The sequence below is a fragment of the Pyxicephalus adspersus genome, chromosome 4, assembly GCF_032062135.1.
Source record: "Pyxicephalus adspersus chromosome 4, UCB_Pads_2.0, whole genome shotgun sequence".
NCBI classification, from domain to species: domain Eukaryota; kingdom Metazoa; phylum Chordata; class Amphibia; order Anura; family Pyxicephalidae; genus Pyxicephalus; species Pyxicephalus adspersus.
In genome coordinates, this window is record NC_092861.1 from 132,223,180 (window position 1) to 132,236,716 (window position 13,537).

At 38.1% G+C, this 13,537-nt stretch overlaps 1 protein-coding gene across 1 annotated transcript in view; it reads left to right on the top strand.

The window, feature by feature from the left end:
- Positions 1-11,955, top strand: part of NAPB (NSF attachment protein beta) — a 14,042-nt gene extending 2,087 nt beyond the window's left edge. The window contains exons 2-11 of the mRNA XM_072409658.1: positions 2,074-2,153; positions 2,347-2,463; positions 2,730-2,776; positions 3,949-4,026; positions 4,959-5,014; positions 5,096-5,180; positions 5,684-5,788; positions 6,387-6,455; positions 6,585-6,635; positions 7,144-11,955. Of these exons, the coding sequence (XP_072265759.1) occupies positions 2,074-2,153; positions 2,347-2,463; positions 2,730-2,776; positions 3,949-4,026; positions 4,959-5,014; positions 5,096-5,180; positions 5,684-5,788; positions 6,387-6,455; positions 6,585-6,635; positions 7,144-7,248 (793 nt within the window). The 3' untranslated portion in view covers positions 7,249-11,955. The remainder of the gene's footprint in view (positions 1-2,073; positions 2,154-2,346; positions 2,464-2,729; positions 2,777-3,948; positions 4,027-4,958; positions 5,015-5,095; positions 5,181-5,683; positions 5,789-6,386; positions 6,456-6,584; positions 6,636-7,143) is intronic.
- The last annotated feature ends 1,582 nt before the right edge of the window (positions 11,956-13,537 follow it).

The following is a 13,537-nucleotide window of genomic DNA, read 5'->3' on the forward strand; positions in this document are numbered from 1 at the left end:
CTTCATAATAATCTTTAGCATTCAGCAGTTCCAAAAATATCAGATGTCTGTGCCCCTCACTAAATATTTTTGTTCTTCCTGTGATCCTCACATCCCTTCTGTGTTTCTTAATATAGAACCAAGAAATAAACACAAACTTATTACTGATTTCCTTATTCTCACACCTATGGCAGGGGCTTCCTATGCAGGGTGATGGTAAAGTTTTGGCACCACATTACCTGATGTACTTTTTTTAATGAAAGTTTTAATAGCTTGTAAGGATTGCAGGTTTTCTACAGCTGCAAGAATGAAAATCGTAGTGGAACATCTGATAGATTCTGTCAGAAAAGTCACAGCATTTGCTGACTTCTAGGTCAAACTGTCCTTGTTGCCATATAAATGCAAATTAAAAAGTCAGTAGGCTTTGATTCAGTGTTTTATGTCCTAGTCAGCGATTAATTATAAATGAGGAATGTGGCATAGTCATGAATGCCGTATGTGCCAGCTCCTTTTTGCTGTGGCTCAAATATATTTACCAAGTCCGCCTTGGTATATAAAACTAGCATGGAACTAACAATATAGCTAATATATTTTTTGTAGAGTGGTGATATAAGCATAGTAAAATCTGATATACAAATATCTGATTATACCATACAGGTTATATATAAGGACTAGTCTAGGTTTTAAAGTCTTTTCGCTTTTACGGCACTAATAGCCTAAACACCACTGAAAGTCTTGATGGGCACATCCCTTGTTGGCACCCTAATGTTTAATATGCTGGCGCAGTGCACCTTAAGCCTATGTTCAGACTGGCCATGGGGTTGTGGTGCAGGTACTGCTTTCTCATGCCGGTGAACTGCTTCATCGAGGGAGGTGCGACAAGTAGCTAATCCCTGTGGCAGCCCCATATAGAATGAATGGGGATGGCAGTAAGCAGTACAGCACCAGCAGTCAAATGTGCAAAGGATGGCATTTTAGGAATCAATGCCGCCATGTGAGTGACTGAGTTGCCAGCCGCCGGGGCCACACAGGGTCACTCAATCCTCAGGCAGTTCTTAACTTTCCCTAATACAAATTTGATGTAACCTTGCACATTCACTCATTACCATGCAATGCAAGATGTGTCCAAAAAGACTCACTTTGTATATCTGTTAGATTGTAAGCTCTTCTGGGCAGGGTCCTCTCCTCTTCCTGTGTCACTGTCTGTATCTGTCGGTGACAACCCTTATTTATTGTACTGCTCTGCATAATATGTTGGTGCTATATAAATGCCATTTAATAATAGTAATAATAATAATATTAATAATCTGGAAGAATTTTTGGCTCTCGTTTCTGCCACATTACTTTATGTGCTGTTTTTTTCTTACTATAACACAAGAATTCTCAACTCCAGTCCTCGGAGTCCAGGATCTGCACTTTGAATTTTAGTATTTTTCTGACAGCAGTAAGGAATGGTTTACTAATAGTCCAAAAATGACTTATTTATTCCAAAACCCTCGCGAGCTGGAGTTGAAGACCCCTGGTATAGGATAAGATATCGGGTAGGAGTAATATACATTTCCATTATGACCCAAGCAGGTGGGCTGAGCTCAGAACTGGGGATAAACCTGAGATTGATGGCTGGTGGGTGATTCATTCCTTCTGGACACAAAGCTGATAGAATTGATTATCTCATTGAATGAACAGAGCATACTTTCTGCAGGGATGTGTTAGAAATAGCCAAAACAGATGGTAGTTAGCCTATCCACAAGAGAAGTCTGTAGATGTGTCTGGGGACACACAACCCATTATTATTCTGGCAGAACCTTATCTGATGTTAAAAGGTGTTTGTTTACACAATGAAAGTTCTGACAGGCTTTACCACAATATATTGTGCTATGCACAGATTCTGCAACAAGGCTTTTTCACCCCAGAAATCCCTTCTCACCATAACCTGTATGGTCATACTATACTACTATAAAAACTAATCCTATTTAGGTGTCCTTATGATTTATGTGTCACGAGGGTCCCCTGGAACCCTGAACCAGAATGTCAAAGATAAATTTATTTTAAAAAATGAAGTTAGCAATCATTTTTCTCCTTTCCTTGAATTAGAGGAAACACAAAAGTAGAAGAAGCCTGTGAGATGTATGCCAGAGCTGCAAACATGTTCAAGATGGTGAAAAACTGGAGTGGTAAGTGTGTCAGAGTGTTGACTTTAATTAAGACCCTTTAGAGCATTAGACAAAATGTTATAAATACTCTGCATATTATTTCAATGCTGTACCCATTGCTTGGATGTAATATATTTTTTAGTTACTGATTCAGATACCATTCTCTGATATGTACTCTGTACTCTAATAATTTCTTTTTTGATCCATTTTGTAGCTGCAGGAAATGCATTTTGTCAGGCTGCCAAACTACATATGCAACTGCAGAGCAAACACGATGCTGCAACAAGTTTTGTAGATGCTGGGAATGCCTACAAGAAGGCTGATCCCCAAGGTAAGTTTTACTTATTTGTATGGTGTTCAGACCCTGACTTCCATCTCTGTCTAATTAACATAAAATGCCCCATTACATGTATATGGTACCTTTTTTGGTGCCATGCTCGTAGCCTGAATGTTTTACAGCATGTGTAGCCCACTTTACTGTGCCCCTATTTCTTCATGTGTATTGCATTCCCTATTGCATCATCATTAACAAGTCCTGTATTGAATTCTGTATGGTTGAGATGCTTTTTGTTGTCTTTCCTAAACTGCTAACCCTAGAGGCCATCAACTGCTTAAACGCAGCCATCGATATTTACACCGATATGGTAAGAAGTGATTACTTAAAAAACATTTGTAACAATATAATTTATGGAAAGACTGAAGGTTGGAGAAGAGTCAGAAGTCCTAATTGTTGGAGGCCACAGATTAATAAATCCAGAGGATCAGCTTTTGAGACAAGCACATAGCATTTTTCAGATAGAGAGGTCAATGATGGGAACACTCCTGTATCATTTGTAACAGGTTCCCTTGGAATACATGTGTTTATATATTTGGTACAGTAGCAGTATAGCTCACAAATGAGCTTTAGAGTGTGTGTCTGAGAAAAATAGTAAGTCTCAGCATTACATGCACATCTTTTTAACTTTTGTGTCGAAAAATACCTGTTGATCTGCCAACAGCGCAATGTATGCCTTACTGCAGTGGTCGCCAAGTTTTTCGGACCCATGAACCACTAAATTTACTGGACTGCGGACCACCGGTTGACAACTGCTGCCTTAATGTAAAAATTACCTTTACTCCCGCAGATCCCGCCAAAGGTTTCCTGGATTGGGTCCCACGTGTACTTGTAATCCATCTTCTTCCAGGCGTGTAGGAAGCACTTTTTCCCCCAATTGAAGAACAGACTTTTTCTTCGCATGATCTAGCACGTGCTGAAGGAGCAGCCAGAAGCCTCCTGGGATGCGTGAAGTATGTATCCCAGGAGGCTCTGCGCCACCATTTTGTCTTTATTGTAAGGTAATTTTGACCTTACATGAAAGGGATTGTTTACCCTTTTATGTAAAGTAAAATTTTGTTTAGCTTTAGGTCCTGTTTGAACTGACATCATGGAATCTCTGCTGCACAAACAGCATAGTGTTAGCCCTGCTCAGTTCACCTTTGCTGGACTACAGAACTCCCCTTGCCCCATCTCATAACATGGGACGGAGGTAGGTTGTTCATTAGAGAACATGACATGGCTAACAAGACTGCTTTGGATTTCAGCTTTCAGCTCAAGTTAGGAGTTCAATAGATTTCTTAAATCTCATGCTTTTTTGTACTTTTTAAAAAGACAAAACCTGGGGAATGATACATTTTGCAGGGATGCATTGTTTTTTTTTTTCCACCCACACATACTACAATGTAGAATCACATTTTTAAATATTTTTCTGACTGTTTGTATATTTTTCTATATCAGTATGTATTGATTCAGTTTGATAACCTTTTCTTTTTGCCACAGGGAAGGTTTACAATTGCTGCTAAACATCACATTACAATTGCGGAAATTTATGAGACTGAGCTTGTTGATATTGAAAAGGTAAAAATACATTTTCCATAAACAATCCCTTATAGTTAACCTTTGTAAGACACCTAAAATATAGCTATGTTTTTCATTTTTAATACCTAAAAAATAGTTTATGTATTTAAAAACATGCTGCTGCTGATTGAAATTTAAAGAGAATTAAAATTGCAAATCAATGTGTGTAGCAATTATACAGGTTGTGTCAGTCCAAAAATACATGTAACTCTTCCCTTCCTTCTACTTGTTAGCACCAAGCACAATACTCAGGGTAAATGTATGTAACCTAACCACCACACAGGGTGGGAACAGGGCTACCTCAATGGGAGGACTACATCTCTTACCATGGACATGGATCAGCCCAATGGGCAATGATAAGACTTAGGCTCCATACACATGTGAAATATTTGTCATTGGAAAGGATCTTTCACGATCCTTTCCAACAACAAACGACTGCACAATGCAATATAATGCATGAACGAGTGCTGTACATACAGCCCTGTTCTGCTCAATGGAGACGGAGGGGGGGAGAATGACGAGGCGGCACTGCGCTGCGCTCTCTCTCCTTCACTTTCATTAGGATCGTTCCTCGTCCGTAGATCCACAAGGAGGGTCGTTTGGACGACGGATGACAAGTGCTGTACACACGCCAGATTGTTGTCCGATGTCAGCCCTGAGGCGATTACCAGATGAGAATCTGATGAGTGTGTATGTAGCCTAATACCCTGGTTGCCTGAACATTATCTGCACAGTTGGCCTTATAGGTTTGCCCCTTAACAAGCTTGTTTTTTTTTTTTTTTTTGCATTGCCTTGAAGAATATCTGTTTTATAAGCTGAATTGTATATTATTGTTGAACATTTATTGAAAACAAAAATACATGTAACCCCCTATCATGTTAGTTATATTTCAGGTAAGATTTTAATGTAATTTAAATTTTTTAATTTTTTAGGCAATTGCACACTATGAGCAGTCAGCAGATTACTATAAAGGGGAAGAATCAAACAGGTAGAGTGGTATTGTAATACGTACAATTTTAAGGTAAGATGCAACAAGAAGTGACGTTTAGCTTTTTATTTGTAATTTCAGCTCTGCCAATAAGTGTCTGCTGAAGGTGGCTGCATATACTGCACAACTGGAACAGTACCAAAAGGCAACTGAAATCTATGAACAGGTAAAGTGCCCCTGTGTTCTTCTTGCACTGTGATCTACCATATAGTTTAAAAAAAGAATTATTACCTAATGAGATTTAAACAATTTCTGGATGCTAAGAAGAGAAAATTTGACTATTTCTCCCTATATTGCAGGCAGGCTGCTTTAAAAGTGAGAGCTGCCTTAGATTTTTTTTTAATTACTAATGTACTAAAGTGCTGGAGCCCTTGCTAAAATGTCCTCTTCTTGCATCATGCTGTTGATCCAGACTAATTTGCACACTACTTCAGTATGCCTTTTCTGTTATGTTTAAAACTTGAAATTTTTGCAATAACTGAATCAAGCTAGGACCTTAGAAAATATATAAAATATGGAATGTGAATTCAATCCTTTTCTGATTAAAAATACAAGCTAATGTTGTTCAGAGGTAGAAAGGCTTCCGTTACATTACCATCCCCTAATCTGTGTTTACATCTTCTTCATCTGGGTGGTCTCTTGATAAATCCACAATCTAATCTTTTCTAGATTGGTACAAGCACAATGGATAATCCTCTTCTGAAGTATAGTGCAAAAGAATATTTCTTCAAAGCTGCTCTATGTCACTTCATTGTGGATGAACTGAATGCTAAGGTAAAGTGTTTTGTATACTAGGTGTAGACAGTCATTGTAAAAGAAGAAGTGCGATGGGTGGGGGGTTTCCACCACAGTAGTGCGTCTACTGTAAACCTTACTAGAAAAATAGCCTGATGTATTAAAGCTCTCCCACAGCTGGAGAGGATACTCTTTCATCAGTGAAGCTCGGTGATTTAGCAAACTTGGAATGGATTTTTTAAAGTCATTTGCTATTTGTTAGCAAATGTTTTGAATCCTGGACAAGATCTATTTCAGGTTTGCTGGATCACCCAGCTTCAATGATAAAATGGCATCCTCTCCTCATCCTAAGCTTTTAAGAGCTTTAATAAATCAAGCCTATAGTGTATTTATTTGTTGTGGGTTGATAGTGGATCACTAATAACAGTCACCAAAGAGCACATCAGTTGTCTCTGTGGACTGTTACTGGCTCGGGAGGGGCATCGCTATGGTGGGATAGACCAAATTGCTACAGGTCGAACATCAATCAGTTGTGAAAAAGCCAACATAATATACAATATATATATTAATAATATTTTCTAGTTCTCCTCAGTTTGGTTACAGAAGGTGCTCACTGCTCCTTTGTCCTATTTTCCAGCTTGCAGTGGAAAAATATGAAGAAATGTTTCCTGCATTTTCAGATTCACGAGAGTGCAAATTGTTAAAGGTTAGTGTGGCAACATAGAGGTGGTGTTTTTTAATCAACAACAACGGTTGCTAATTTGGGTTAGATATGTTTGTTATGTGTTATGGGTACGGTTACTTGGACTTTTAAATGTTTATTTACCTTTTTCAGAAACTCCTTGAAGCTCATGAAGAACAAAACAGTGAGGCCTACACTGAAGCTGTAAGTCCTCATCAAATACTAATCTATTTTTGGGGAATCCCCGGGTTACATACGAGATAGGGACTGTAGGTTTGTTCTTAAGTTGAACATTACATTACATTATTTTAATAAATGCAGTTAGGACAGATGTTTGTCCCAACAATTATTAGGCAGCATGGTGTCAGTTACTGTATAAAATCCTCACTGTGAGCTAATCACAAACAAAGCAAAAAGAAAAAAAAATATTTATGGAGCCTAGATAACTTTTAAAGCAAGCTGTTCTTTGATATGCAAAAAGAAACAAATACAGAGTTTGTCCTGGTCATGAAAGAGTTACAAGAGGTTACAGAAGAGCTCAGTCCTTAAGATTACCCACAACCTCAGCTTTCTTTAGCAAAAGATTTCTTCTGCAAGCCATGATCCATTTGTATGCACAACAATCAGCCATGTTACAGCTAGGAAAGAATAAAATTATTTGACAGTTTATTGAATAGAAAATACATTTAATTTCTCTCTATTCTAACTTCAGGTAAAGGAATTTGATTCAATATCTCGTTTGGATCAGTGGCTGACCACCATGTTACTTCGGATCAAGAAATCAATCCAAGAAGATGGTGACGGTGACCTTAAGTGAGGTGGAGATATGCCACCGATACACAACTGATCCCTCTTTTACTTTTTGTTAATGCAAATTATGTATTTTATTTTTTTACATTTATTTTTTGTGCCAGTAAAGTCTGTAATACGACACGGTGTAGATGGCTGCATGTCATCTCCATGAATTAGTAGTACAGGGAATTGGTGACTTCCAAAATAATGCAAAGTATTTTCAGCAGACAGTGACTTTCTTTCAATGCAATGGGACACAGACTGTGTGTGAACAGATGTAGCTCTTCACTTGAAGGACATCAGCTGCTGGAACACACAGCATGGAAAGTCATTTTGTGGGTTAAAGCAATTTAACCAAGCATGTCTGTTCACTAGAAAGCAGCGTGTTGTGAATTTTACATCCAGCCTATTAATCATGGCATACCTTAAAGTGAACCTGCCAGCTTGTATGCAAATTTATTAATAAAGATTCTGCCTAATAGAAGGCAGCACTGTTATTACTATTACTGTTTATTCAGAAAAACTCTGGATTCACATAAGTCTTGGATCTGATTTTTCTTCCTGACTTTCAATTAAGCCCACCTAATGCCATACCTCTGTCAAGACAGATTACCTTTAGTGACCTTCTCTACAGCTATATCAAAATGTTAGGTAGTTCTCTAAGTATCAGCCCCTCCCCATTCTACTGAATCGCCCAAGGGTGTCATCTCTTCTACTTACCCACAGACCAGTTCTGCATTAGAAAAAGTCGGATAACAGGAACAAAGTTAAATTAAATTGGTGGTGTGCAAAGCAGTAGCCACTCTGTTCATTGTCCCTATATGATAATAAATAGTATATTCTGCTTGAATTCCTAACTTAAAATGAAACAAGAAGCAGACTAACGCTCCTTTAACATCATTTTGGGATGAGATAAAACCACACATAGCTTCTGACTTCTGACTAAAAACACCAAAACCTAAAAATTCTTACAAGAAAATTTACAAGATTGGTTTCCATGCTGACCCCTCAAAGCATGCTATCAGGTACCATCTGCGGGTTATTATAGGTATGCCACTGATTTTTAGTTACTGCTGGTTAAGTGAACATCTTGGTTGCCTGCATCATAAAATTGAACCTGTGGCTAGGCTTTAGACAGTTAAGTAACACAAGCAGTAAGTGAGCTGTAAAACAAGCCCTCACTAACAATAATTCTTCCTCAATATTTGCAGCCGCAAGGCACCACAGTCCTCCAAATACTTCTTTCAGCAGCTTAATGTTTCCTACTTTCAGCAATGACTGAAAAAGCCTTCCAGTCTCTCATTTAAACATAATACATAAGCTTTGGGAGAGGGACAAGGTGTGCAGAGTTTCTAAGAGAATGGTTTGGACTACTTTAATCTTTCTGCTGTGACCTTTGTGGATGAATTGCTCCATAGTGTTTATGGTTACATAGGTAAGGACTTGTTTGATAGCTCATGTACTGCTTGTTAATAATTAAATCACCATATTCTGGGCACAACTTCACTTTAGTTTCAGGAAAAAATCACTAATAAAATCATATTTTCATTCACCTATTTAAGAAAAAAATCTGTTGGGTCCAACCTCATAAGACCTTAGTGAGGAATTCTGGACTTTACATGACTAAATGGAGCTTTTTATAACTGTTTTCCCTGTGTATGGGGCTTTTTGTCTGCAAAGCATATATTATATGTAGCAGCTCAGAATATATAATGTTTGTATGCTATAAAAGTAAAAAACACCAAAAAGCATGCACTTATGAGCTGGTTAACATCGGGTCTCTTGCTCAAATAACACTATTAGTAATTGTCTAGTTTTTTTAGATGTTCAACACGTATAAGGGCTTAATTGTTTGTTATCCAATGCAAACTAGACGGCTGGATGCCTTGTTTTTATTTAGCAAGGAGAAGAAATGAGCAGTAGGTTAATATCAAATTGTTGCAATTCACTTGCTTAGGTCATATGGATACAAAGCTCCTTCTATTGAACCCTGAGGTACTGGGGTCAGTTCTTTGATGTAAAGAGTTCTATTTTAGGTATAGACTTATGGAGAGGTTTATTTTATTTTGGTCATTGACCAAACATTGCGTTTGACAGAAATAAAAGCTTAAGAAAGATATGGGCCCTGTTGGCTCTTTATGGTAGAAGGATTCTATAATAGGTATAAATAGGTAGATAAAATAGATATTAAGAGTATATAGCAAACTAATTCAAGATTTAAGGTTATTTCTATTTTTCTTTTTGGGGACTGGTACAAACATTCTTATTTAGGCTTTCAGTGCATCTCCACTTCTGACAGCTTGGTTTTCACTTGCTAAAATATCTTTTTCAGCTATAAAGAAGAGGGCTCAGTTCATAGTGTTATATGTGCTGCTGTTGCAGCTAGCAAGAGTTTTTTGACTGTCATGTTATTCGCCCTTTATGAATTGGTTTACTAATTCCACTTCTATTCTAAGGTAAATGTAGACACGGCTTGAGACTACACAGTGCAACATCTTTCTTAAGGCTGCCACATAATCTTTGGAAATGCTTTGACACAATGAGCTTGATTTAGTAACATTCACCAAGACTGTAACAGGATAGACCAGCATGGGAGAAACTAGATGACACAACAAACCTGGAATGGTTTTTTTAAATATTAATTTGCTATTGGTTGACCAATATTTTAAATCCTGGACCAGATCTAGGTTTTCCAGATCACACAGGTTCTCCAATACTAGTCTACCTTCCCCAGTCTTAGGGAACATGGGGCATCAGGCCCAATGAGTGGCTTTATACCTGAACTGGTAGCACAGGTACACTTACTATTATTCCCAGGGCAATTTTAGGCTACGCATGTCAGATGATTCTCTTCCGATAACTGGCTTAGGGCTGATAACAGACGAGAATCTGCCGTGTGTACAGCGCTCGTCATCCATACGACCATCCTCACCAATATTCCCTCCCCTCTCCATTGAGCAGAACAACACTGTATGTTATATGCCCTGGTCCTCCCAGATAGGACTCTGGTTTAAACCACATGTGCTTTCCCATAGTTACACAGGCCAGTCTAGGTTCTGTGATTAGGAACAGATGTGATGTTAGATGTTACTTATAGGGATTTGTTATACTGCACAGTGTAGTCTTAGTGGGGTCTTTACCCTTTTAGTGAGTATCAGCCACAAGCTCAGCCGTTTTAAAAGTTACTTTGCTCATAAAAAGATGGTACTAATATTGGTGATTTTATTATTGCTATGATATAGTGGATATTGTTTCTGCTTAGAATACTACCTTCTATATTTACCAAGGTAACAGGTGCACTTTATTACGCTGAGAGACCAGTCCTACTTTTACTTTTGTATTTAGTTTTAATCAACAAAACATGTTTTGGAAAATGCAAAAGAAATTGTTGTATCTTTAAAATGTTCTATTTCTGGAAGTATTTCCTCTAAGCTCTTCTTTGTGGTTTGCCAGATTTAAATGGGAATTTGTAAATGTATTGAATATTTGTTTATTTTGCTTACATTTAAGTCTTACATCCTGCAGGTTACCAGTTTTCATGATATCACTCACTGTGCCTGAACCCCACTACATATATTTTTTCTTTATTCTGCATATGGAACGACAAGATCAAGTGGTGATTGGCCTTGTTGGTCCCTGAGTGACTTTGGTAGTTTTCAAAACAGCTAATTCTGCAGAACCGGGAGTTTTCGGGGTAAATCCCATTTTTACTTTTAGTTTATATTGGGTAAATACAATCCATGTGCATTACAACAAAAGGTGTGCAAAGCCTTACAGCCACAGAATAGAAAAGCCTTCTCCCTGCTAAGATGATGTAGGTAAGACTGTACAACACACTTCATACTGAATCAAAGAGTCTGATTTATTAAAGCTCTCCAAGGCTAGAGAGGATACACTGTCATCAGTGAAGCTGGGCGATCCAGCAAACCTGGAATGAATCTGATCCAGGATTCAAAACATTTGCTAGCAAATAGCAAATGACTGAAATTATTCATTCAAGGTTTACTGGATCACCCAGCTTCACTGATGAATCCACCCAGCTTCACTGGTGTATCCTCTCCTGCCTTGGAGAGCTTTATTACATCAGGCCCCTTTTGTCTAATGCACCAGGAATCTATTTAGCTGATTTAAATTAAAGGTTCTATTGGGCTTTAAGGCTTTTATCAGTTTTTTGTACTTCATCCTCTATCTCTTTACAGATGAGCTTACTCAACACGCACAGAGTGGTAGTTTGGGCACTTTTGTACTGTGAAAGCCGGAATTCTCTTTACAAAATAGAAACGTAGCATGGCCACTTTTAGATTGCTAAACATAACTTCTGACTCTTATCGGATTGCTTTTATTACATAATTGTTGATTTTGTGATGGTCTTTTATTTCAGGTAGTACTATTTCTTTTAAGATGACCTGAAAACAGTATTTTTGCACAGTTGTGAAATATGCATACCCCTCTGTGTCACAGTACCACAATGCAATATTTTTTGTAGTCTCGTGTCCGTCGTTCTTGTGTGTCTTGATGTTGATTTTTTGAATATATTGTGAGTTAGTTAATGGCATGTGTGTTGGCTGTTGTGTTTAAGTGGCACCTAAAATTTCAGACTATATACCAGACAATCTGTCTTCCTTCTAGGTGTAATATGATGTATCCTATATACAAAAATTCTAAGCAGGAAATACCTTGAATCTTTTTGTGTGCACATGTACAGGTAATAAAGTGACAATATGCTACATCACCGATTGTCTGTTCTTGCTTACAGTATACAATGCGCTTTTCTTATGGCACTTAAAGCAAAAAATATACAGTTTTTCCCCTATGCCCTTTTAGCTGGCACCACTTGGCACTTTTCAGTAACCACCCGGCTGTTTTTGGGTGGTTACTGATAAGTTGGTCGCCTACAATTTCTTCCCACCCAGCTTAAAGAAAAAGTTTTGGGTTCAACACTGGTTTGGTGTGTGTGTGTGTGTATATATATATATATATATATATTCAGAATTGTTTCATATTAGAGTTGTTTTCCGACAAACAGAAGACAGAATTGAATGCAGCTCTGTACTGATTTATATCATTCCCTATATATCACATCCATGTGGAGTTTGCAGGTTCTCCCCGTGTTTGCTTGGGTTTCCTTCCACATTACAAAAACAAGCAGTGGGGTTATTTGGCTCCCCACCAAACTGACTTTAGACTGTGGTAATGACATAAAACTATGGTAAAGACAATTAAATTGTGAGCTCCTTTAAGGGACAGTTAGTGACATGACTATGGACCTTGTAAAGTGCTGCGTAATATGTTGGTACCATATAAATACTGGATAATATTGATATTATTCAACTAAAAAGGTGTGCACATGCTAAAAAAAACATAAAACCTTGCAAAGTTCACTTCACGTACCTAAATTTGACCTGTCATTCTCCTGTGCAGTGAGTTTGGAGTGTGCTAACAAGAAGTATCCTGTATCGAGCAGAAAACAAACAGCCAAGTGATAAATCCATACATTTGCTTCTTTTACCCCCACTGCCCAGGTTCATCCTGGGGAAATGACAAGACCTGCATGTCCTACTTATCAGGAGATGTCCTCCTGCTTTGTTAGATAGGATTTGTTGTTTGATGGAGCTTTGCACAAATCATTTGGCAGGTACAAGCAGGTCCTATATATGTATTGCATCTTGGCAACTAGCTTTTTGTTTGGAGTACAGCTTTAAATATTGAGGTTTCCCTCTATGTTGAATATAGGCTACACCTAAATCACTGCTGTGAATTATACCCAGGGCGAGGACAGCCTGGGTATTTACTGATCCAGATTTGTTTGCACTATATGGGTGTTTATCAGTGGGTTAAAAGCAGCAGTGATTTCTGAAGTCACCAGTCCTTTGTTGGTGCCTCTTCATGGCAGAATCACACATGAGAGCATGCACACATGAGAGCACATGTTAGAATACATTTGCACACTTCACTGTTAGACTTGGTGTGATGAGATCAGCGGGTAAACTGCCAACTCAGTCAGCTTTATTCTGAATACATTTTACTCCTTCTCTCTCTCTGGCCATCTGTCTGTAGAGCTCCATGAACGAGAAGGAGAATTTCTAAGTACTGTATGCTATTACCAACACTGCAGGATTTAGCCTGATCCCTCGGCTTTTCGAAAATGCACAATCTCACAGGGAGGTGCAGCTGTGCAGAAACTAGATTGCCAGTTTGCAGAATTTCTCTAAGATCAATGTCTCAACCAGTGACACCAATGATCTTTTTGGCTATCTGTTAGGGTGACATTCTTCCCACTGACCACCACTAATATACTGTGAGATGTGTGGATA